At 38.5% G+C, this 23,199-nt stretch overlaps 1 protein-coding gene across 2 annotated transcripts in view; it reads right to left on the bottom strand.

Annotated features, from left to right (window-relative positions):
- The window catches only part of RELN (reelin), a 290,067-nt gene that overhangs the window by 86,620 nt on the left and 180,248 nt on the right, over positions 1–23,199 (bottom strand). For both annotated transcript variants that reach the window (XM_061366298.1, XM_061366299.1), the window contains exons 13-20: positions 21,056–21,168; positions 19,156–19,364; positions 16,078–16,206; positions 14,851–14,960; positions 11,787–11,853; positions 10,594–10,827; positions 9,845–10,006; positions 5,306–5,542 (exon numbers count right to left, since the gene is read on the bottom strand). In XM_061366298.1, the coding sequence (XP_061222282.1) occupies positions 5,306–5,542; positions 9,845–10,006; positions 10,594–10,827; positions 11,787–11,853; positions 14,851–14,960; positions 16,078–16,206; positions 19,156–19,364; positions 21,056–21,168 (1,261 nt within the window). The remainder of the gene's footprint in view (positions 1–5,305; positions 5,543–9,844; positions 10,007–10,593; positions 10,828–11,786; positions 11,854–14,850; positions 14,961–16,077; positions 16,207–19,155; positions 19,365–21,055; positions 21,169–23,199) is intronic.

Genomic DNA, 23,199 nt, shown 5'->3' with positions numbered 1-23,199 from the left:
TACATGATACAAGGTACCCAGCTATCCCATATATGGTAACATGTAACTTGAAATTACAAGGTTATTTTAATGTAAGTGGAGGTTTTTCTTCTACGCAACATTCAAAAGTTAAAAAAATACAAACAAAACCAAAAAGAGATGCAAGAGAGGTGTAAGGAGGAAATAATAACAACTTAAACATTGAAACCTGTGCACTAGCTTTCAAAACAGAAGGTTTTAAAGAAAGTTCATGTAGAATGAGAATTGCTTCCTTCTCCTTTTATTTGAGATGTTTAGTTAGTGTCTTCCAAAGTAATGTAGTCCTTTCAGCTTTAACATTTTCTGAGACTACTCTTAATTTGAACAGCTTAGGTTAGAAACTGCATATTTTTTTTAAAATTCACTGCAAATCATCATGCAAAGATAAAAAGCTACACTCAGTACACTGCTGATAAAGAGAATGATGATCAAGTAAGTTACATCTTAAATGAGATGTAACTTAAATCATCATCTTAAACAAGAAATCCTAATCTTTCAATACCATACAATAAAACATATTAGCTTCTATCCCTCTAAAATTCAAGGTCATAATGAAGTCAGTCAGACTAGGAATACAAGTCAGTGTTACTTAACTTTTAAATTAATTCACTGACCCACACTGTTTTCTGTAGTGCCTTTTCCAGACAGAGCAATTGAGCCCTAAATGTTAACATTCTACCTTAAAGCTTTAGAGGAAATTACTGAAAGCTAATACTAGTTTTGTCACCATTGAATTGCTATTACATGGCACAAGTTAAGATCTAACCTCCTTTTTACCCTCTGACCTTGCTGTCTGTGACTTCATTTCCTAAAGGACGATCCAGCTCATGACACTGTATCAAACTATCCAGTCTATGCTGATCAGCAGCATGATCCAATGGTGGACGGACATTCTCTTCACTTCTGGGGCACTGTCATGGATAAGTGGACCAGAAGGCAGTAAGTTGACTTGGAAAACTGTATCTCAGCTATTTGCTCTTTCAGTCAGTGTTTTTCTTCTCAACGGCAAGGATAATTTTAAGTTGAGTAGAGGATATAATGCGGACACATTGGCAGTCCAGGTGGCAAACTATGGTTTGTGGCTTCGTTGTTAGAACTGACTGCACCTCAGAATAATTGGTTTGGATAATGCCTGAATTTATTTTTCTTCCAAACTTTATCTAGTAGTTTTCAAAATGACAAAACCCCGTAAATTTAAACATTAAAGCTGACTTGGTCTCACATAGTTTTAATTTCTACAATGCAGCTTGAAATTTCATGGCTGATGTGGGAAATCAGTTTTACAGAAGCCCTCTTGGGAAATCTGTGCAAGTACAACCAGGCTCTTCAGGTATCAGTCAGCTGTGTGCAGTGTCATCAGCGGAAAGTTATATGTAGGGATGCTTTGGAAAATGATTTGACGTTGCACATGGGCACAACACATCACAGTTAACTAAAGCTCATCTGAAAAGAATAAAAGAGTTGAAACCAACCAATCTGATGAAGCATCTGCCTAGAAGCTGTCTTCCCTAAAGTGATGGAAGACAAGTGAAGGACAGGTACCCAGCATAGGTGGAAAGAATTAAATGTTTCATTTTATCTTTGTCTCCACAAAAAAATCCCTCTATTTAATGCTACTGGTTTAAAACTGGGAAAAAAAAATCTTAAAATGCAATCTTTTTTTTTACTGGTGGCATTCAGGGCATGATTAAAGCACTTCTAAGTTTAGTATTCATTTTCATTTAGTAACTTAGCCACTGGATATCGTACACAATACACTGAGTAAACACTGGTTTTAAATTTAAACAGCTCTATGGAAAGGATAGTAAAGAAATGTGAAAAAGGAAGCTAGCGATGAGGTGAAGATAATTTGTGATGCTCTGTAAGAAGCTTTTTTTAAGAGGAGGAAATCACATTATGGGTTCACAAAGTCCTTTATCATCCACAAATTACCTCCAGCTGAACAAGGGTAGCATTAAAGGTGGGGGCTCCATGTTACTTGCTACTTCTTTGCTCTCCAGCTCTCCTGTCTGTGTGTGTGGTTAGGTGTATGCTCTTCTCCTGGAATACTAAATGTTTTCTTTGTTCTGGGAGTCACGTAGCTGGAGTAAGTTTCTGGATTTTGTAAAAGGGGAGTAATGTCCCTGGCGTAACAATAATTAATGAAAAAAATCAGAAATGAAAATGCAGAGGCTACATTTTTGTATAAATATGTAGTTGTTTTGTTTCTAGCACGTATATAATTAGACCTGTGGAGTCTCAGGAACACAATACCCATAGGTGCCCTCAGAACAATCGCTCTCCCTCCAAGCACTGCCAACTAATTGGTACTTCTGGGAATGATATCACAGCCAATGTCAGCCAATCTGCACTGCTCCAAACTGCTCTGGGATCCCCAGAATTACCATGTTTTCAAGGCCAGTACTTTCAGGAATACTGAAAAGCCACATGGATGCTGGTTTTGTATAGCTCCATTGACCAAAAATATTGATGTGATGGCCAAATGCTCATGCCAGTCCCAGCTTTGCTTCCATCAAAGGCATGAAATGTTTATGCCTTTTAACATTACATGATACCTACTTTGTTAAATAAGTCCTAAATGTATTATTACATTTTAATTAAGTCAATTACCTGAAAGAAATTTTCTGCATGTTACAGAGTGATCGTCTAAAAGAAAATACATTTTTATAAACACAGGTAAACTATCAGGCTGATTTAGGGTAACTGTGTTACATTGCTCCATAAAGATACTTTGTTATGAGCCAGATTTACAGTCTTTTCCCAGGCTGCTCCAGAAACAGTGAGACACTCTATTGTCCATTACATGGACTGAAATAATAATGTAGTAATCTGACTGAAGATGTTTTATTTATATAATGTTATTTTATTTGTGTCCAGATAAATAGCAAAAAAAAAAAAAAAAGGAAAAAGAAAAATTTATAGCATCCTTACAAATTATTTAATGCATTTCAGCAATTGGCTGTAAATTGTAACACTCAAGAGACATTTGGGTCCAAACCCTGCTTGTGTATGTGCATTTTGGAGAAGTGATGAATTAACGCACACTTAAATTTAAAAATGGTCTGGATCTTTTTCTCTATACTCAATGCACTTGCCGTAATAAAGACTAAGAACCAATTTGAAAAAGAATGTTGACAATTACAATCAAATAAAGTGCCTGTTCTTGGTATAGACCATTATAAAATACTCAAAAATCACCTTTGCTGGAAACGTATGTATATCAACAAACCCCTTCTTTCTAAATGAGGCCAGGTATTGAAAAGAACAACCTCCCTCTTCAACAAAAATAAAAATCCCCCTCCTCAGTTTTCCTTCATTTCAAGGGTAAATATTTCAGACTTACAGACTTTGAGGCAGAAACAGAGGTCTTTTAGGCAACTAGAAGGCATTTCGGTGAAAATGGGCCTAGGGACAACACCTTGCAAAATGATTTATAGCTATTTCCAATAGTCCTACTAATGAAAAAGCAGTTGTGAGACTTTTCTCAAGAGGATGGTGTCAGTGCTACAGCAAACTCTGCTCATAGAAAGTCAGGAGTTAGAAAATGAGAACCAAATGGACTCACAGCTGGGAAAAGCCAACAATAATTAATTTAACTAGCAGTCATTTGTGCAGACCTTGTGTAAGTTTAAAAATTTCCCTTGAGAGAAACAAGGTCAGTGAAGGATAGAGTTCATGTCTTCCAGTGATAATGAAAAATACTGATACATAAACAGTATGGAAATGCTCTATCCCTGGCAGTATTCAAGGCCAGGCTGGACAGAGCCTTGGGCAACACGGTCTAAGGTAAGGTGTCCCTGTCCATGGCAGAGGTGTTGGAACTGGCTGATCTTAAGGTCCTTTCCAACCCAAACCATTCTGTGATTCTATGAAATACTGCAAAGGCTTTGATTCTTTATTCAGTGCATGGGAAGTTCAACATTCCCACTGTGACTGAGCACTAAATATCCTAGCCAATATATGTGACAGAATTCAGCTGTAGTTTGTTATTTTGATTCTGATTTAGAGTAATGGGAAGAAAACAGGGAAACTTCTGCTATCTTAAATAACCACCCTCTCCAAGACAAACTGGTCTTAAAAGAACAGAGTGAAAACGATGTCATGAAGGGGCTTTCATTCCAACTCTTTGATGAAGAAGATGCAAACAGTTTGAGCTCTAACATGTTTTTTAATTTTAATGAGCAGCAAGTACCTTCCTTGTCCTTATTAAAGTGGTTAATGGTGCTTCTACTGCCTCATTATCACTGCTAGAACACGTTTGGTGTTGTTCCTACTGCTAAGCCAACTCCTTTTAGTTTAACAGATGATCAGAAAGTCAAATCAGGTTGCTCAGAGATTCTTTTTAATAAAATTCCAACAACGTTTCTCAGAGTGTCCGTGGGGACGCTAAAATTATTTTTATTTCCTTGAGGATTTCTATAATTACTGTGATTGTACTTTCTCCATATAAATATATCTGTGCCAATTAAAGCCATAGTGGGTTTATATGTTGATCAGACTAGCATGAAACTGTTACTTGGTTTTAATCAAAACATAAAGATTAAATCGAGCTTCCCTTGTATTAATTCCAAATGTCACAGTTATGTATTCCAGAATTTAAGTTTTGTGAGGCATGTTAATGTTTTACTGAAGAAGCTTATTTTTACAAAATTCTGACAGAATTGTCTTTTTCTTGTTATTCACTTCTTCTTTTCTTGCCTTTTTTTGCTTTGGGGCAGGTGATATTTTCTTGTCTTTATTTTTAAATACACAGCACATTTTAGGCATAATTGCACTATGTCCTTATGCTGATCGCAGTGAAAATGACTAAATGGATATAATACCAGACAAAACAACTACAAATGACCAACATTCTGCTGCCTTTCCTTTTTGGATTGCAGTCTAATGGCCATGTAAACAGATCTGAACATGACTTACAAAATAATAAGAGTCTGCACTTCACAGATTGTGTCTTAACCTGCATACCCATATTAACCTGACAGGATTTTAACTGAAGATTATGGAAGTTTTGTAAATTGTTTCTAATAGGATATTTAATTATTTTGAGGGTAAAGAATGCTACATTCAAGATTCCCATCAAACATAAATCTCTGTGCAATGGGGTGTATAAACTTACTGATAATTACAATTAGATTAACAACTGTATTTTTGTCCATTATGTGAGGATGAGACACAATTACTCTGAATAGCTGCCAGAAAGACTCATTTGCAGAAATCACTTGGTTCTTAGCGGGATGAATAGATTAAGAAAATGGAAGTAGAATGCAAATGAACATGTGTTTCTCACCAAAGAGTCCAGTCGTGTCCACAGTAAGGCTGGACATTTCCCAGGTAGAATCCCAGAGACTGCGTGACTTCAACTAGGTTAGTGAAGTCCAGACTGATGCTATTGAAAAGCACAGAGGTCATGATGATTTCATCAATAGCCCACACATCTTCACCTTGGGAAGAGTGATATGGTTGCCACCATCTGAACTGAATCCCAATCTGTCTGGCATCTTCAGGAAGCTCCACTGAGATTATTCTGGAAAACAAAACAAAGTTATTGTTTTAAATTTGTCTGTAATAATCCCATGGAGATGTAATTTATGGTTATTTTTTCTAACTGACTCTAAAAATCAAGGGTGAAATTCATCCCACAGATACCTTAGCATCTACTGGTATAGCTTCTATCAGTGACAGGGGAATCATTAGTTCTCTTGGTAGTCAATGTACTGAAGGACAGCTGTGTGCAAAAGGCACAAAAAGAGTTTCCACCACATCTGTAAATTTTGCTGCTACTGTGAAGTTATCTGTAAATTTAAAGGTGCTCTTCCTTCCCAGCAGAAACCTGAATGCCCTCCATTTGAAGCTCAGGGGATTAGACTTTCAAAGGGATGTTCAGCTGACAAGGACCTAGAATTCTAGCTCCATCTCCACAGACTCAGTGGATTTTATCCTGATCTGAAGACATGCATCTTCTTAACATCTCTCCTTATTTCTGCACAGTACTGACACCATGCCTGTGGTTTCTGTTGTCCTAGAAGAACCCACCCCTGCAAAGCACCACATTCAAGTGGAAATGATTCATCTTGTCAGTGTAATTGTGTGCAGTCTTTTTTTTTATCCTGTAGTTGCATAGACATGCAACTGGAGGTGAGTCCAGGTGCTTCTCCTGGTATGCAGGGTCACCTGATTTGTCATGGCAGCTATGTCAACAAACCTATAATTGACAAACTGCAAAGAAAATTAAGAGTAATATCTAATTTCCAGGAGCAATTATTGCACACAGCAGCAGGGAGCATGCATTAATTGCCACAGCAACGACACCTTCTTGAGAGCTCCATAAATCACCAGGACCATGATGCCCCACACGAGGCATGTAAGCTGTGAAACAGACTGGCAACAGAGACGTTTGTCTCCATTGGTGTAGAATTACTTGCTGGCGAAAAGATTTTTAAGCAAGCTCATCATGTAGCTGACATTTTTATTTCTCTCTTAGGGGAAATGTGAATAAAATGACAAATCAGGTAAAGTGGAAACATTTTATTCATTAGCACCAAGTTTTTTCCAGATTTAAGGCTTTCTAAGCTGCCTCTTGTAATGTTTTGTTCTGTACAAATGAAGCAGTCTTGTGCCTACGGTGCTCTTAGTGCAAAACCAGTCTTAAAAATGACTTGCAAAACTGTCCTTTTAAAAAGTACATTTATAATAGTGTTGTTTAATGTCACATTGATTTTAAAGAAGATGATGTTAATGCCTTAGCAATCAAAAAAATTGAACGGCTTGGCTAAACAGACGGGAAGTGCCCAAAACCTCCTGGCTGGCATTTCTAAGAGTTGCTTTCTGCCAGTTGTAGGTTGGAGAGAGCAGTGTTGAGGGACAGCCAGAGGTAATGGCTGCTGTGTCCTTGTGGCAAGGGACCAGCAGTGCACACACTTTATGTATGGCAGATACATTTCTTTTACCACTCAAATAAATATGCTTGAACCACTTCAAACCCTTTTAAGAGAAAAACCAAGTCCCATTGCTCTCTAGCACGTTAATAAACTACACAGACTTTCTTTTTACCTAGGATTCCCTAATAAATAGCAACCCTATAGCTTTTTCAGTCAGTTTTTTTAAGGCACAAATTACACTAAATTGCTACGGATGCTAAAAGAAATTGATAGATTTTGTCTCTGATGGTTCAGTAGGGCAAACCTGAGGAAAGCCTGGCTAGGAGGAGCACTGTATCTAGTGTACACCGTGAAGCACTTGGCACTTGTGTGAGCTAATGCTCTGTATAATCCTAGGCATATTTCTCTGCTGGTGGCTGTCTCTGATGTCTGCATCTTCCCTTTCACTCTCAATTCTCATAAGCTCACCCACATGGACACTAATTCTCACTGACAGTAATTTACAGAAAATCCTAAATCATGACACACACCACTGACACACCTGTCGGATGTTAAAAGTATTTAACACGTGTTAAAATACATTTCTCATCCCAGGGGATTAAGCAGACACAATTTAAAAATATTGGTGAAAACCAGCGTATATGGCACATATGTTAGTATGCAGAACCCGACTACATCTCTAACAGCTTCTCCTGTCTGGCTTTGATTTGTTGGAGATAGATGGAGAGGGAGGGGGATTCTTGCTAATGACTTTTCTGCTGCAGAGAAGAAAAGTGTTCCTACTAACATTACCAGCTACCATTAGATTTCTTAAAAACCAGCTGGGAGACCTTTGCTCTGATCTCATTCTTTCAAGCTATGCGCATACCTAATATTGAAAAGCCACCGCTGTTCTGCTCAGAAGAAAAATGCAGCTGTCAAATGTTAGCAGATTAAATGCACCTTTTCAGCAGAACATTAAATGTGTAATTATTTTTTGTATGACTGAAGATTAATTAGGTTTCTGGATACAGACTGATTGCCAAACTTTGTGGCAGTCCATCTGAGTTACCAAAAATGCTGCTATTTTCAGACAACATAATACGAAAAGGTGAAGCTTTCTTCATGTTTTCATCATAATTATTGCCAGCATTATCTTTAGGTTTGTGTGCCTGTCATTTTTCTATCTATTCAGAGTGGGATATACATACCCATGGCAAAACCTTTCTAACCTACGTATGTTGTGCCAAGTCAGAACAACAGAAACTGCTTCATACTTAATCTCAAAAAGCAAAAGAAGTCTCTGGCATCAATATAATTTACTACATTTATATCTTAAACTTCATTAAAATCAGTCACCAAAATGTGTATTTTCCTTTTTGTTATAAAAATTTCATAGTGCTATATATTAAAAACCCTCAGGGAAATATAATTCCTACAGCTGTAATCTTGAAACCAAGAATTAGAAACAGGGCCATATAAAATATATATGTGCCTATAATAAAGGACTGGAAAGGAAATTTTGAAGAAGGCTTATGAGTGTGCAAGTTCATAGGATCATTCCTTTGGAAACATTTAAAACTTCAGAAATTAAAGTCTACATGCAATATGCTTCTACCAAATATGGTCATTCTTCTCAGATTTTTGAGTATTTCTTATAGCTCCTGGGAAATATATTTAATGTTTCAACGGGGTTTTTTTTCCATTAGAAAAGATTTCTTCATTAAATTTTCTTCATTTTTCTTCATTAAGGATATTCTTGATCACATTTTGTATATTGCAATTCTGTACTGAGTTATTAATGAGATGAGGAGATGTAATATTTATCTTTTTAAATATGCTGATCTGAGCTCAATAAATATAAATAAGGAAAGTTACACGTCATTCAAGTGACTTGCAAGCTCTATAGGATAACCCCTAGGGCTAACTCAGGCATTATCCTAGAGCTGGGTGGAGAGGTAGAGAAGAAGGTTCAGGGCAATACCCAGTGCAAAACAGTTCTAGGGCAGGAACTGACCTGCTGGGATGGGACCTATAATACAATTGTTGGCTCTGCCTGTCATGTGCTCCTTTACAGAGCATCTCCTTTCACTGGGATTTATTAGCTCTGCTGCAGCACCCTGTAAAACGTGGATGCTTCCAGGTTTGAGTGGGTTTGAGCCAGTGGAGTTAGCCAGCCCAGGTTGTTCTGGGCTTGTGGTACAGGTATGCACATGGGGACTGCCGATTTTAGATTGCTTTAGTAAAATTGGTGGATGGTCTTACAAATGCTACAGTAAAGAATACTTTCTTTAAGTATGTCAGATACATACCTCTCTAATCTGATGCCAAACATAGGTGCTGCTTGGTAAGATTAGCTCTTGATTCAGCTGCCTTGTGATTTGCGCAATTCCCAGGCACAGTCACCAGCAGGTCCTCCAGGGCACTGAGTCCAACTCACAGGCACAAAATCATGTAATCCCCTTCCTAATGGGAGCAGGCTCAATTTCCCTGCTGGCCTGGAGAGATTCTCATGCTCAGGTTTTGTCTCTGCTGTCCTGCACTGCCTGCGAACTCCTAATCCCAGAGGACGGTGTAGTGAAGGTATCTATGGCTTCAAAGCTACAAATAATTTATGCTAATTTTTCTTTACAAGTGGCTGCTTCCATAGGAAGAGACATGTCCCTATTTCCCACAAGTACATTTCTACCCCTCATCCTGCACTGCCTCAGCTTGTCACGCCACATCACTTGTGGCTCGAATGCTGTTAAATCCATGATTTCATTTTTACAGAAGCAGGCAAAAATGGGAAATGCCCAGAACAGCTGAGAATTTTTAAGGAAAAGCAGTAATGTTCAGTGTTTCTTAAAAGTTCCTTACTCACTCCTTCACCACGTGGGCAGATGTACTTACTTTCCACATTGTAGTGACTACCACTACCAGCATTAGCTGCATGTAGACAACACTCCTCGTAATATTTATGCATATACCTTGGCTCGTGGTAGTTGAGGTAAGAATAGTGTTCCAGGAGTTTCCAGGTAATCCCGTTGTCATAGGAGTAGTGCAGCAGCACTCCTTCCCCAGGCTGGTCAGGCGCTTTGCAGGTACTCAGCACTGACTTGCTGCCCAGGCGTAGTGTGAACTGCAGGAACCTGGATCAGAATTACACATATATTTATAGGGTACCATTTGCATAGTGTTTTGATTTGTTGTTTCCCTAACCAAATTGTTTTCAGATCTTCTCAATCTACACAAATTTTTATAAATATTAGTTATGGGGTTTCGTACGTTAAATTTGTTTTTACTGTCAAGTAATGCAATGTGGCACATAGAGTTAAAGGATGCCAATCGTTACAGCATTTAATTATTTATTAGGCACTGAAGGGGAGGGAGAGATAGTGAATGGATCTAATCAGCTGCCACAAGCTGTCAAATAAACACAACCTTATAAATAATTAATTTGCACTTGGCTTTGACACTCAGGTTTGATATTAACATTTCATATTTTCCATCCGAGCTGTACAATAACTTCCCTCCAGTCTGTTTTGGGCTCTGTTGTTTACAGAGCAGGAGGACAAAAGGCAAGGCTATGAAATCACCACTGAAATACAGAACTAGGAGTATTTAAAAAACTTTTCTTCCTGCTAATACAATTGGCTCAACAGTACACAGCGTCATAGCTGGAAGGGGAGGGGTTCCCAAATTTGTTTGCCTCACAGCACTATTTTTTCCCTCTCACCTGGACTGGGAGCTGTCGAGGAAGGAAGTGATGAGCTGGCGCCTCCCATCCTTGTTGAAGACCAGGGCCTTGCCACTGGCCAGGACCCCACAGCCGAAGCTGACCTCAGCCCCTCGGATGGAGTAAAAGCTGTGGTAGGAGGAGAGGCGGGAGCTAGCAAAGCTCTCTGAGATGAACACAGGGAAGGTCTGCGATGCCATCTCACATGCTGGCCCTGAAAAGCCGGGGTCGCACCTGAGGGTGAGGAAGATTGAACAGTGGAGTTAATGACCCATCTTCACCTGTGGTTAACCAACCTGTTGGCAAACAACACAAGTGGCTGCAGTTGCCCATGAACTGAAGATGCCTAAACCATCCCTCTCAAATATAATGACCAGGAGCCTCTTTAGGCTGTAGTTAGGTATTGTATAGCCAATGACTTTCTTTTAGATAGTACTTACTTTTCCAATCTGAAAAAAAAATCCTAGTTATGAAAACACCACCAATCTACACATAACACACAACACAGAAATATTTGTATTCAGTTTTGGAACAAGAATATTCCTGACATAATTTACAGCTGTTCAAACGTAAAACGCTTAATTTGCTTTTATCTGTAGCACGTCAGATGTGATTACAAGGAACTGAGTAACAGAACAGCATTCCCCTTGTGTCACACTCTTATTAATGCCTAAAAATAGTTGCACCAGTACTTTGAATGTGCTTACTAGTTTTGAGTAAGTAATTCTACTTCTTTAGGGTGGAACCCTTTTAACAAGCCAGACTTCCAGAAAAAAGTGGAGTGTTGACCTTCTGTCCTTGAGGTCTGTCAGGTTATGGGACATTAGAACTATGAAAATTGTGATTCTTCCCCATAATTTAATATTAAAGTCATATGGTGCCAAATCACCCCTAAAACCAGTATAAAGCATGGATCACTGACATTTCAGTGTGCTGTGGAGCACATTTTAAGGTGAATTGGAAGTTAGACTCTCTCCCAAAAGAAAATTATGTAAAGAAAATTAATTATGCTACTGTTTAAAAAGATTGATCTGTAGCTCTTCAATGAGCTTTATGCATTCTGGGGGCTAGCCTAGTTTTACATTTAGTCATCTCAAAAAGCAAGGAATGAAATGAAAATCACTTCAACTTTCAGATAATCAAGTGAATAATGTGGCAGAAATTAAATACAAGTACTGAATTATAACTCTTACTTGCAGCCATTTCTAGTACACTGTCCTCGCCCTGAGCAGAATTTGAGGCAAGATGGACCAATATAAACTGCAGAGAAAAGAAATCAGTTAAATGAAGGGTTATGTTATGTGATAAACAGAATATAATGAATACCAGAAAGTATTCACCAGATCACAGATCTGTTCATACAGATACCATATTTATCTTAATCACACTATCTGGAAGAGGTCTGCAAAAGGATAAAATGCATTTGACTGTGTCAAGGATAGCCAGGGATAATTTATTATTTAATGGGTAATATATATCTTTGGCATGAGACACTAGTGATGTTTCAATCAATGGACCTGATTTTTCTAAGACTGTGAATGAGATCAGATGATTTGCTATGCATTGACCATTTTCTTGCATTTCCTTTTCTTCATCTTATTTCAGAGATCTAACCCAACCTCACTGGACTTCCTGGAATTAAAACTGCCCCTGATATGTAAGTAACAATTAAATAACAAACACTTTCACTGATTCTTTCAAATGGAATAAAATTCCAAATTCTATGTGCTTAAAAATACTCCAGACTTGTTTTACTCTTTTACTCCATCTTCCTCCAATGACTCCTAACCGTCTTGATATTTTGGGAAAAGTATTAAGGACAGGAAGATAAGCAAATCAGTATAATCGACATCTACTTGCACTGCTATAAAGAAACATTAATCTTGGTATAGACCAAATACATTAATCTGGGTGTAGCCCAAAGTGATAACTTGCTGGCAATGTTCTGTCAATACAACATAATAAACAGGCCTCAACCATTAAAAGTGTTGTCTTTTCTGTTAAATAATGCTGATTTCTTGGAGTTATCCACTTGCTCTGTGGTTTTTGGAATTTCATCCAAATAGCCACCGATATGAGATCATCTATAATAAGCAGTACTTATTTCCTCTCCTCGTTTTATGATGCTGCCCATCATAGCAGTGTGTCAATACTCCCTGGCAGATGCACATGAAATTCCTGTTAGCTACTCCCTGTAACTAAGTCTCCATCAGATTTCATGCGATTTCTAGATTTTCTCACTTCTCAGAGTGCAAAAATTCTGTTCTGTTTGATTTACTTGTGTCTTTTGAGGTCTTTTTGAGGGGGTGGTAAAAGTAGAAGGGTTAAAGATATAATGATGTCATTCAAAATGAAAAAAGCTTTATGGAAATTGGCAGGTTTCCAGTGTTTCTGAAAGATGGCCAGCTTCCAGATTTCATTTAAAACTTAATTCACATAAGAAACAGTTGTGAAACTAAAAGTCAGAGTGCTGAATCCTTGAAAATTTTCCTCTTTTCAAGAACCTGAGTAGCTTGCCAATATTTGGAAGTCTCCCTATAATACAGTGTAAAACTTCAGTTTCACTAGTTTCTAACAAAAGGAGCCCACAAAACTTCAGAAACAGGATCATCTTTGACACTTGATTCCCATATCATGGTTCTACATCTCAAACAAATTTCAGAGCAGGCACTTTTTAGACAGATGGCTGGTAAAAATCCTGCAGCATGCAAAATTCTTTGATGGAATTCTATTTTGTTCTACAAGCAAAGGTAGTGCAGATACAGGAACTGTCCATTGATTTTCAAAATCCTGTTTTGTTTTCTTGTAAAGAATTTAGATTCTTGGGTTGATTTCATCTTGTTCTTGTTTCTGTGAACATCTATGAGAGTCTCCAAAAAGTGTCTCCAACACGTGTCCTACACAGGTTTGCATTTTGTTAGGTAGCAAATCATCTTTGAGGATATTTACAGACATCTTATGTTTATATACATTAGTTTTTCCCTTCATTTACTTTCTTTTTGATGTGTATTATCATCTCTAAAGACAAGGATTAATACTCTATCCACAATGTTAAGATGATGCTACTGCTCATTAATGTAATTAACAGAACAGTTTTCATAAATTTTTGAGATATTACCTTATCAGCTTCAAGGATTTTCTTTTCAAAAACAAGTATTAATCTATTTTAAGAACTTTGCAAAATGTAACTATTTACCATTCCCAGTCTCCATATTTGGGAATCACTACAGAATTTAATGGGCTATTGTATACCATGGTAAATCTTTAAATTACATACTTCACACATTTAGCAAAACAAATTCTGGATGTAGTTTACTTCGTCCCAGATCATTTCAGGCTAATGAACAAGCTAAAAAATTTGCACCTTCTTGTAGAATCATAGAATAGTTAGGGTTGGAAAGGACCTTAAGATCATCAGGTTCCAACCCTCCACCATGGGCAGGGACACCTCACACCAAACCATGTCACCCAAGGCTCTGTCCAACCTGGCCTTGAGCACCACCAGGGATGGAGCATTCACAACTTCCTTGTGCAACCCATTCCAGTGCCTCACCACCCTTACAGTAAAGAACTACTTTATATCCAATCTAAACTTCCCATTTGAACCTGTTTTTTAGTATTTTCTATCATGTTTTGTTCTGTGTTTCATACATTGTGTCTATTTTGTACTGTGTTTCTAAAAAGCATTTTTTTTTGTGATGTAGAAGTATTTACTTTTAAGACTGGCCCCAGTTATCCTGTGCAGTTGGCACTACATCCCTTTCCCTAAAAGAACAGTTCCCTGAAACAGATGGTACTTTCCCCTGTAGTGCCTGTAAACAATGTAAAAGTTATGTCAGTGTTTTTGTAGCAGCATTGCCTTCTATGTCCAGAAGGAAAAATATGCTCCAGATGCTGTAACTGTTGCTTTGTCTGGTGCATCACATATCCTTAATAATGTAGTACCTACTTATGTAATTAGGAGTAAGCAGTCTGAAGAAACGTTATATTAAGCCCTTGCCACAAACATATTTTCCTGGAAAGCATTCAATTAAAAGAAAATAAAAGAAGGGTAATCTGCTAAACTATTGTGTTTTCAAATGGCAGAATTCCCCTCTAGCTTCAAAACATGCCTGTTACCAAGTGTAGATAAGAAGAAAAGGAATTTAACAAAATGAAAATCCTTTGATTTGTGATTGTGGAAAAATGCATTTCCTTGGAGCAGCATATAATAATGTATTCTTCTGATGTTTCATGATCATGGATAAGAATACTAACTATTATCAATTGCCCACATATTTCCAAGGATGGGTCCTGTTTGCCTCCATCGAATCCTGGTGTCCCTTGTTAATGCAGCATTAGGAAGGGGAATAGTTATACGGTTCCACCTGAAATACATATAACAGAAATGTTAGCATTTTACACTTATAGTCATAAAGCAACTGTACATTTTGCAGATATGTTTACTTATCCTGAAAGCTTTGTTAGAATTTTTAATTCTAAAATCTGCGGCAATGAAGTTACTGAATCATTAGGAAATACAAATGAAAAAGAAACATGGCTGATGATATTTTCGTGCAATATATGAATAATAATTATTATAAAATGCAGCCATTTTTTTCCCCATATGAGTGCATGAAGTCAGAAAAGACCCTGACTTGCTTCACTATAGTGACTTCTCTGTCACAATGGATACCTCCTAAACTGCATACTGAATTAAACTTTTCAGTATGACTGAGCTCTGTTAGCTGGGAACCCCTGGGGGTGAGACGAGGATTTGGTGGCCTGGGCCATTATCCACAGGGGCTACACTTCCTACGCACACCAGGGATAATGGTTCCTATTAAAGTGGTACAGAAATGGGGCATCACCAGGTCATAGCAATGCTTCTTTCTTCTCATAATTATACCCGCTGCCCTGAAGTGTCTGTGGAAGCTGGGATGCAGAAGTATACAGTCATGGGACTTATGCTACACAACAAGATGTCACAGTTTTTTTATGGTCAGAACAGTACTGAAGGGACTTAATAGAGAAGGGTTGATACATGTTTGTGACACTAACAACCACCTCCATCTGCAGAAGCAGAGAGAATGTGCTTCACTAACTCAATATTAGTATTCCAAGTGAGTGACCATGTCTGAGGATATAAATATGGCTTTGACTGATGGCTCCTCTGACTGAGAAGAAAACTTCTGTGGCTTTGACAAGGTATAACTTTGCTGGCAGTTACCAGCATGCTGCCCACAGTTGTTTGGTTTGGTTTGTTGGGGTTTTTTTTGTAATTTGTCTTTAGCATCAGAAAAAAATATTACACCACCGCAGCAGCCCCATATATTTCAAATTTCATTAGTGGGCAGCCAGGGAGACCAGAACACTCCTTCCTTGCTGTCCTCAGCTCGTAAAAAATGAAAGCTGACATGAGGTTGTGTGCTTTGCTGCTTTCGCCTGTCACCTATAATTCACTTCTCTAATCTTGCATCTCAGCTTTGTAGAGAGCACTCTCACCCGCTGTAATTTTCAGAGGTGTAGACGGTGCTGTGGGGGAGGTGAGGTCCAGCACATATCTCAGGCAAACACTCGGTGTGGAGCAGGGACCAAGAGCGACCATGGCTGGTTGAAAACTCCAAGCTGACGCTGATAACACAATGAAGGAAGGAAAGGAGAAAGTCACCATGAGCCTCAGATATGTGGCATAGTTATGAATGTAGACGTACCAACACTGAGAAAACACCAGTCTGCTATTCCTAATAACTGATGCTGAGACGTGAAATAATCTGAAGCAGATTTTGCATTAAAAAAATCCTGAAAATGCAATCATGAAACAAATCTGAGTGTTCAAAACCATTGAGGATTGTCTGAACACCTGGTCCATGTTTGGCCACTATCTAGCTAGTATTTTTATGCTGCTACTGTTAAACAGGCTTGATGCTAATCTTGTATTTCAGCTAGCAATGGTTTAAAAAATAATGAGGAGAACACTTGAATTAATCAGAGCTATGCATCAGGATGTGAGCACAGGACACTTGTAACTGCCAGCTGCTAACCATTACTTCTCCAGAAGGTGGTAAAAAACTACTGGTTATTCATGCATTGACCTGCTCTTCCCTTTCACTGCTGACAAATCTTCACCGGACTCCTCAGTCATGTGCCTCCTCCACCCATCATGCCTAAATGGAGTTCAGAAATGCACTATGGAACCGTGAAAATGGCCAGCCCACAGTGAGAACTGCAGTGGAGGGGGTACCTGGAGAAGAACAGAGCTTCTGTAGCAGACAGAGCCCCTGGGAGCCGTAGGAGCCTCTGTGTTGCCCAGCCATAGTGGTCTTTGGAGGCTTCCTCCCACCTCACAGAGCCTGCAGTGCTCAGTGGTGATGTTCTGTGAATTCTGTGACATAACTATATGTGAAAACACCAGATTTGTTTGAAAAAAGGCTGCTGTTCTCTGCTTTCATAGACTAGTAGTAAACTAAACCATCCTTGTGCAGACATTACAGAACTCAGAACTTTATGAGACAATCCACTGAGTCTATGACAAGTTATTAACCAAATTTTCCCCAAAATTTAATGACAATTTCAATTTTCAAAAAGGTTTTGCTAGATATTTTTCCTTCCCTGTTTCACAGCATATTTAAAATACCGCATTGTTTACAATCTAGGAGTGTAAGGAAATCCTTAGATGTCTCACATTCTGAAGGCCTTGAAAAAGAAATATAGAAAATGCTTGATTTATTACAGATTTAGTATTTTACTGAAATGCTCTTGTGATTTCCTTCATATAATTAGTCTGTAATATTCTGTTTTATTTTAAGTAATGTCAGTGGAACATTATAAAAGTAATAATTCATCACCTTAATATTAAATTATTGGATTATAACTTTATATTTTCATTATAATTTGCTGACAATATTACTTTATTTAAATGCTCCATCACTGTGATATTGTAATATGTATTAAAGAGGTTTATGGAGGTTTTGACGAATTTATTTCCAATTTAACTGTACTGATACCTTGGAGGGTCATATTTACTGCATATATTCAGTGTGAGTATCCCACATCTGAAGTAATGAAAGCGTTATGAATAATGCTGTAGACCAGGAGATGGGAAATGTTGCTGTATTTTGGATATACAAATAGAGATAATGGGGACTAGTGCTTCTTTTGTTATGAAGAAGCTCACTTCTGCTTCAGAAATAGTTTACACAAAGGAAGAATATTAATATTTCAAAATATATACTAATTCTCATCAGATAACAGACTGAAACATAGACTTTATGTAACATGTTTACAGCCCAGGAGTGTTTACAGGCAAAGTTTTCACTTTCCATGTAGAAAAATGTTTCTCCCTTCTCTTCCTATCAAATGTAAGTGCAATGCTTTGATTTTTGCTGCCCACTGAATTCTGCTGCCCTGCATGGCAGCGAGGACTGTCAGCGCTAATGCAGCTCTTCCCAGTTGGAAGTAGATGCCCTGGAACATAGATGTGAAAGCATTTACAGTCTCTTACTTTAAACTCTTGACTCCAGAAGACTATAAAGTAACTTAATCCTCATAAAATATCAGGATACACAGTCTCACATGTATGTAAAAAAGGACAGTAGACAGTTTTGTGTCCCTTTTTGAAGAGGGCTGTTAAGAAACTGGAGAGGTAGAGCAGAGGATGATGAAGATGCCAATGGCCTTAAGCACTGAGCTAGGAGGGGCTGAGGATCTGGCCTGCGCATTGTGGTGAGGAGGGGTGAGCTATGGCAACTTGTGATGGGGCAGAGAGCACTCACAAGAGAGGCAGAGCCAAACTCTCCTCAGTGCTGGCAGGCACACTAGAAAGGGCAATGGCCATAAAGACATGGCTTTAGAGTTTTGTACTGGATGTTAGGAAACACTTCTTCATTTTAGCAGGTCACCCAATACCCATCCATAGAGATTTTTGAGTCACAGATAGGCAAAGCCACAGCTGACCTGACTTATGGTGGTAATAATCCCAGCTGCAACAGCAGGTTTCACTAGCTGATTCCAACCAACGTCTATGATTCTACACAATATGTAGCCTTCTTCCTTACCCCCATGGAAAAAAAATAATATCTTAATGAAGTGAAGCCAGCAAATCGTTCTGTGAAGTCCTCATACTGATGGTTATTGAGATGGAGAACATTTACCACCAGTCTTACAAGAATTATATACGCTTGTGGCATGAATAGCCTCTGAGGGCTCAGCAAGCAAGTTTCTGCCACTGCCTTTAACACTTTTCCTCTTACACAGTGTTATGAGGTAAATCTCATATCCATTAGAAACTGAAGTAAAAGTCAGTCTGAAATCATGTGCATATTTCAGAATAATGGACTAAGAAAAGCAGTTTGACCTGGAAAGCTATTTAATAGACTCCTTATTGCAGATGAGAGATATAAATCTGGGCCTTTGGAGATCAGGAGAAAGATTAACTTTTGTGCAGCTTATATTTTTCATTATTAATTGGCTCCTTCTTTATGAGAAAAAAAAAATCCAAATACTCCAAATACTCATATAGATGTTACAAACCAAAATGTAATAGAAAGCTGATAATCAAAGGAGAGATCTTGTCAGTTGTACCTGTTACCAGGTTGATAAGTTCCACAACCTAAATTGATGGAAAACTGGATCATGTGAGTCACTGTGGAAGGGAGTACTGGAAGGACGTGGAAGTAATCGACAGCCCAGACATTCCTGTTGTGACCTTGGTGACTCTTCTGCTTCAGGCAAAACTTGGTTGCAGGAGTCTGCAGCTCCGGACTAATGACAACAGAAACCAAAGATGGAACCTTTAAAAGAAATTAAATCAGGCTTAAATAAAACGAATACTAGTAAAAAAGTCACAAGTTATCATTTAAAATAGAAAAGCAATTTCAAATGTTATGAATCAAACATATGATTTTCTTTCTGCTTTATTTCTGTTAACTTTGTTAGCCACTTTTTCCCATAGAAAATCCCAAATAAACACATTTTTATTATGTGCATAGCTATTACCAGTCTGGATACCAGTGCTGCTTATCACCTTGGTGGGATCAGATTGTTTGGATATAAAGACACTTCAGAAAAGGCTGTACCTTCTATGTCCTGAAAAATACTGGTTTATTTTGTCAGTGTGCTGTTAGTAATGGAAGATGGTATTTGTCCTGGAGCCTTTCAGCTCACAGAAGCAAAAGCAGGATAAGGACATGCCTAGTCTGAATACGTGAGAATGGAGTAGCAGCATGAGTTCACAGGCATATGTAGGGAGGATGTGATATTGCTGAAAAAAATGAAAACTTAGCCTTTGTCTTAAAGTAACACAGTTGGAACTTTATTATGTCAAAAGAGGATGTCAGCTTTAAAACTGCTTGTTTAAAGAAACCCCTTCACAATGAATTCAGTGTAATTCCAGATCCTATCTCTCCCCAAGTTCCCCAATTAATTTTTTATTATTTTACAATTACAGTTTCCTTAGTCTTAAGAAGTTCTACCCTGTCTTTCACACAGAAGCAGGCAAGGAGGGAAGCCATGCACAATGAAACAATGCAAGTGACTCAACCAAACTCAGGCCGAACCTTACTGTAAATGTTTGCTCTCTGAATGCAGTGAAAATGCACACAGACCTTTGCTTGAAATCAGCTGCATGTTTACCACCAAGTTTCCCACGCGCTGTATAAGCACACTGCAGTTCAATCTCTAGCATAAATACATGTGTATATGTATTATATATAAATTCTTGCTGTCTTTTTTACATCAGCAGAATAAAGACACCTCAGGGCTGGGTTACTGAGGACAGACACAGCCTAAGTGCTTTCTTGCCATAGACAGGATGGATTCTGACAGAAAGCCTGAGGTCCTTATTGTCCTGCCTGAAGGTGCTGGAATGTGGTGGAAGGAGGTGCATTATTGGCAGAGGAGACTCTGCTTGCGCACACTGCCAGCAACCACTTCCTGTGGCTGAGTTCATGCCTACATCACTGCAGACCCTCTAAAAAGACATAAAACTGTATTTAAAATTGAAAGAAAAAGTATAAAATGTGATATTTCTTGCACTAAGCATGGGAAAGACATCCAGGCATTTCTGAGTCACTCTCCTCCCAGCCACCGATCCCACCATGGCTGACCTTCTCAGGACACGGCTCCTGAGGACCAAACAGTGGCTAGCAGGAGCTTGAGTGGAGGCAGCAGTAATTGTTTGTGAGGAGATATTATCACTAAAGTTTTCAGCTGACAGCTGAAGATTTGTGCCTGTTGCCCATTTGCCTGTTACCCCAGCACTAGCCAAAACCACAGTCCTGCTTAGGGATGGAATAATCAGCAATAACTGCAGACCCTGTGGTGCAAAGGCGCGCTATCACTCAAAGATCTGCACATGATTTATGTGCTTGGGCAGGTCATGTTTGACTGTCCCTGTGGAATTCAACATACAGCATTGTTGTGATGACTTGAAAATAGATTGATCTTTCCATCCCATCCACCTACTTTGTTTAAGATGATTTACCTTGTAAGCAGCATACGTCAGGGTATCAAGAGGTATGTGTTCCCTCCTGCCTTCAATCTTGGCATAAAGTATGACATCGTTTTCATGGGATTCTCCAGAATCACAAGATCCACCTGTACAACACACATTTGAGGGATAAAAACTTAATTGAGGCCCTTATTAATGGAAAGAGAATCACATTAAGCAGCCATAATTATGAAAATAATTACAACCAGATGCTCTTTAACTTAGGATATGAAACAAAAGAGCACCAGCCCCAAGGACACAGCTTATAAGAACTATTTGATCAGATACACCATGCCAGAGATCAAGGATGTTGACAATAATGAAAACCTCAAGTAGCTCTCTTAATCAGCTTATCAAAATGATTTTAATAAAAAACACCATGCCCAAAGCCATACTTCTACCTGTATGCTTTACATCCCATTTACATAGAAATGCTCTGATTTTTGTGTTCTTGTCAGTAAACTTTTATTTAGTACTCACATTCCGTGCAGCCAGAAACACTTTATATGAGGTTTTCTTATATACTTCTCAGCTGCCAGACTATCAGCTGAGAACCTGCTCTTAGTACGAAATGAGGAAGACTGATGTGAACCTTGTTGTGCTGCTGGTTCTGCTATCTACTACTACTACTGCTGCTGGAGTCTATTATATCACACAAACCCACACCCCAGTGGGGCATCGTTTGAAATAACTTTGTATCAGGAGAACCCAAAACACTTCTTAACCTCTGCAAGTGCAACTCTTTTGGCAAATAAGAGCACTAAGTTCCGCATCACAGTTATGAGAGGGACATCATCACACTGGTTTGGTGTTCTGGAAAAAAGATTTTAAAACAAAGTATCTGTATTTGAAACAGGAAACATAATTTCCCTGTACTAAGAGTACTGCAGGTATTCAAATAGAACTATACAAAATAGGACGAGAAGGCTTCTTTGAGAAGCCTGTAAAGTAGAAAGGTTGTGCTTATGAAACAATGAAATACTTTCTGGTTTGTCTTTTTTCATTATAGGTGGCCAGTTCTTGGTCCAGAGAACCAGGTAAGATGTGCATCTTTCATGTGTATTATACTGTAATAAGGAACATCCATGTATCCATTCAAATGCTCTGCTTGCCTGAATGTCTAAACCATTATTTATTTAATTTACACATATGTACAGAATACATTTTTCAAGTGAAACCCCACTATTCTGTTTGCCTGCCTGTGCTGACAACTTCTCCCCTAAGTTCAGAAGGTTGAGCAAATTTCTTTCCTGTTTCTCTTGCAGGTGTTATAATGCTTGGAAGAACTGGGAAAAAGCATACTCTTTTTCCTGTGCTTTATCGGTAACTCGCGTAACAGAGATGTGTGACAATTTAGAAAAACATCAGGTCTTTCACTCATTAAATAAAGTATGTTTTTTCTTGTTGATTCCAAAGGTTGCTTGTGGAGGTCACAAGTTTAGTCTCTGCTTCCGCCTTTATTATTCTATTATTCTCTACTTTTAAGCAAAAATCCTTACCTCCTTTAAACAAGGTGTTGAGAGAATGACCTCATGCAATTTCCTTTATGTGCAAAATAAAAGTTCTGGAAAAACACTGTGATGAACTGAATGATACCACCATGTTCACAGTGGTTTTGATCTGTTGCAACACTGAACCAGTGCAGTTGCACTGACAACAGGGAGGGAGGGGAAGTGACAGGCCAGGTTTTCTCTTGGCTGCTTTCTTAGCCCTGGTAAATGATGAAGTTGCATTTTATCCCAGCAGAGAAGGTCTACAGATGATGCTAACACCACGTCAGTGCTTTTCACAAGGTAGGCCATACCTCTTCCAAGGCAGTAGCACACTATAGCACACTGTGTGTGAACCTCACCCCAGGCCAGTAAATTAGCAGAGGAAAATGTTTATGAATATAGTAAGAGTTTTTGAGCAGAAGCTATGCTATGGGTTCAGCCAGGTAAGGCTGTCCCACTTCTGTGCTACTCCTGTCTCATCCCTGAGTACAACTCTGTTGACTCTGATGGATTTACACCAGGGTCTACATGGATGTGGCTGTGGGAGGATACGACGGGTATCTATATATCTTCTATGGTGTGGTAAAGATGGCAAAGATACGACTATCTCTTCTAATGATGGATAAAGGGGGATTGTGTGAAATT

This window comes from Neopsephotus bourkii, unplaced genomic scaffold (genome assembly GCF_033783945.1).
Source record: "Neopsephotus bourkii isolate Nb327-2 ecotype Australia unplaced genomic scaffold, CSIRO-AGI_Nbou_v1 NB_1328, whole genome shotgun sequence".
In the NCBI taxonomy this organism is placed as follows: Eukaryota; Metazoa; Chordata; class Aves; order Psittaciformes; family Psittacidae; genus Neopsephotus; species Neopsephotus bourkii.
The sequence above is the reverse complement of the archived record's forward strand: the minus strand, read 5'-3'. Positions and strand labels throughout refer to the sequence as shown.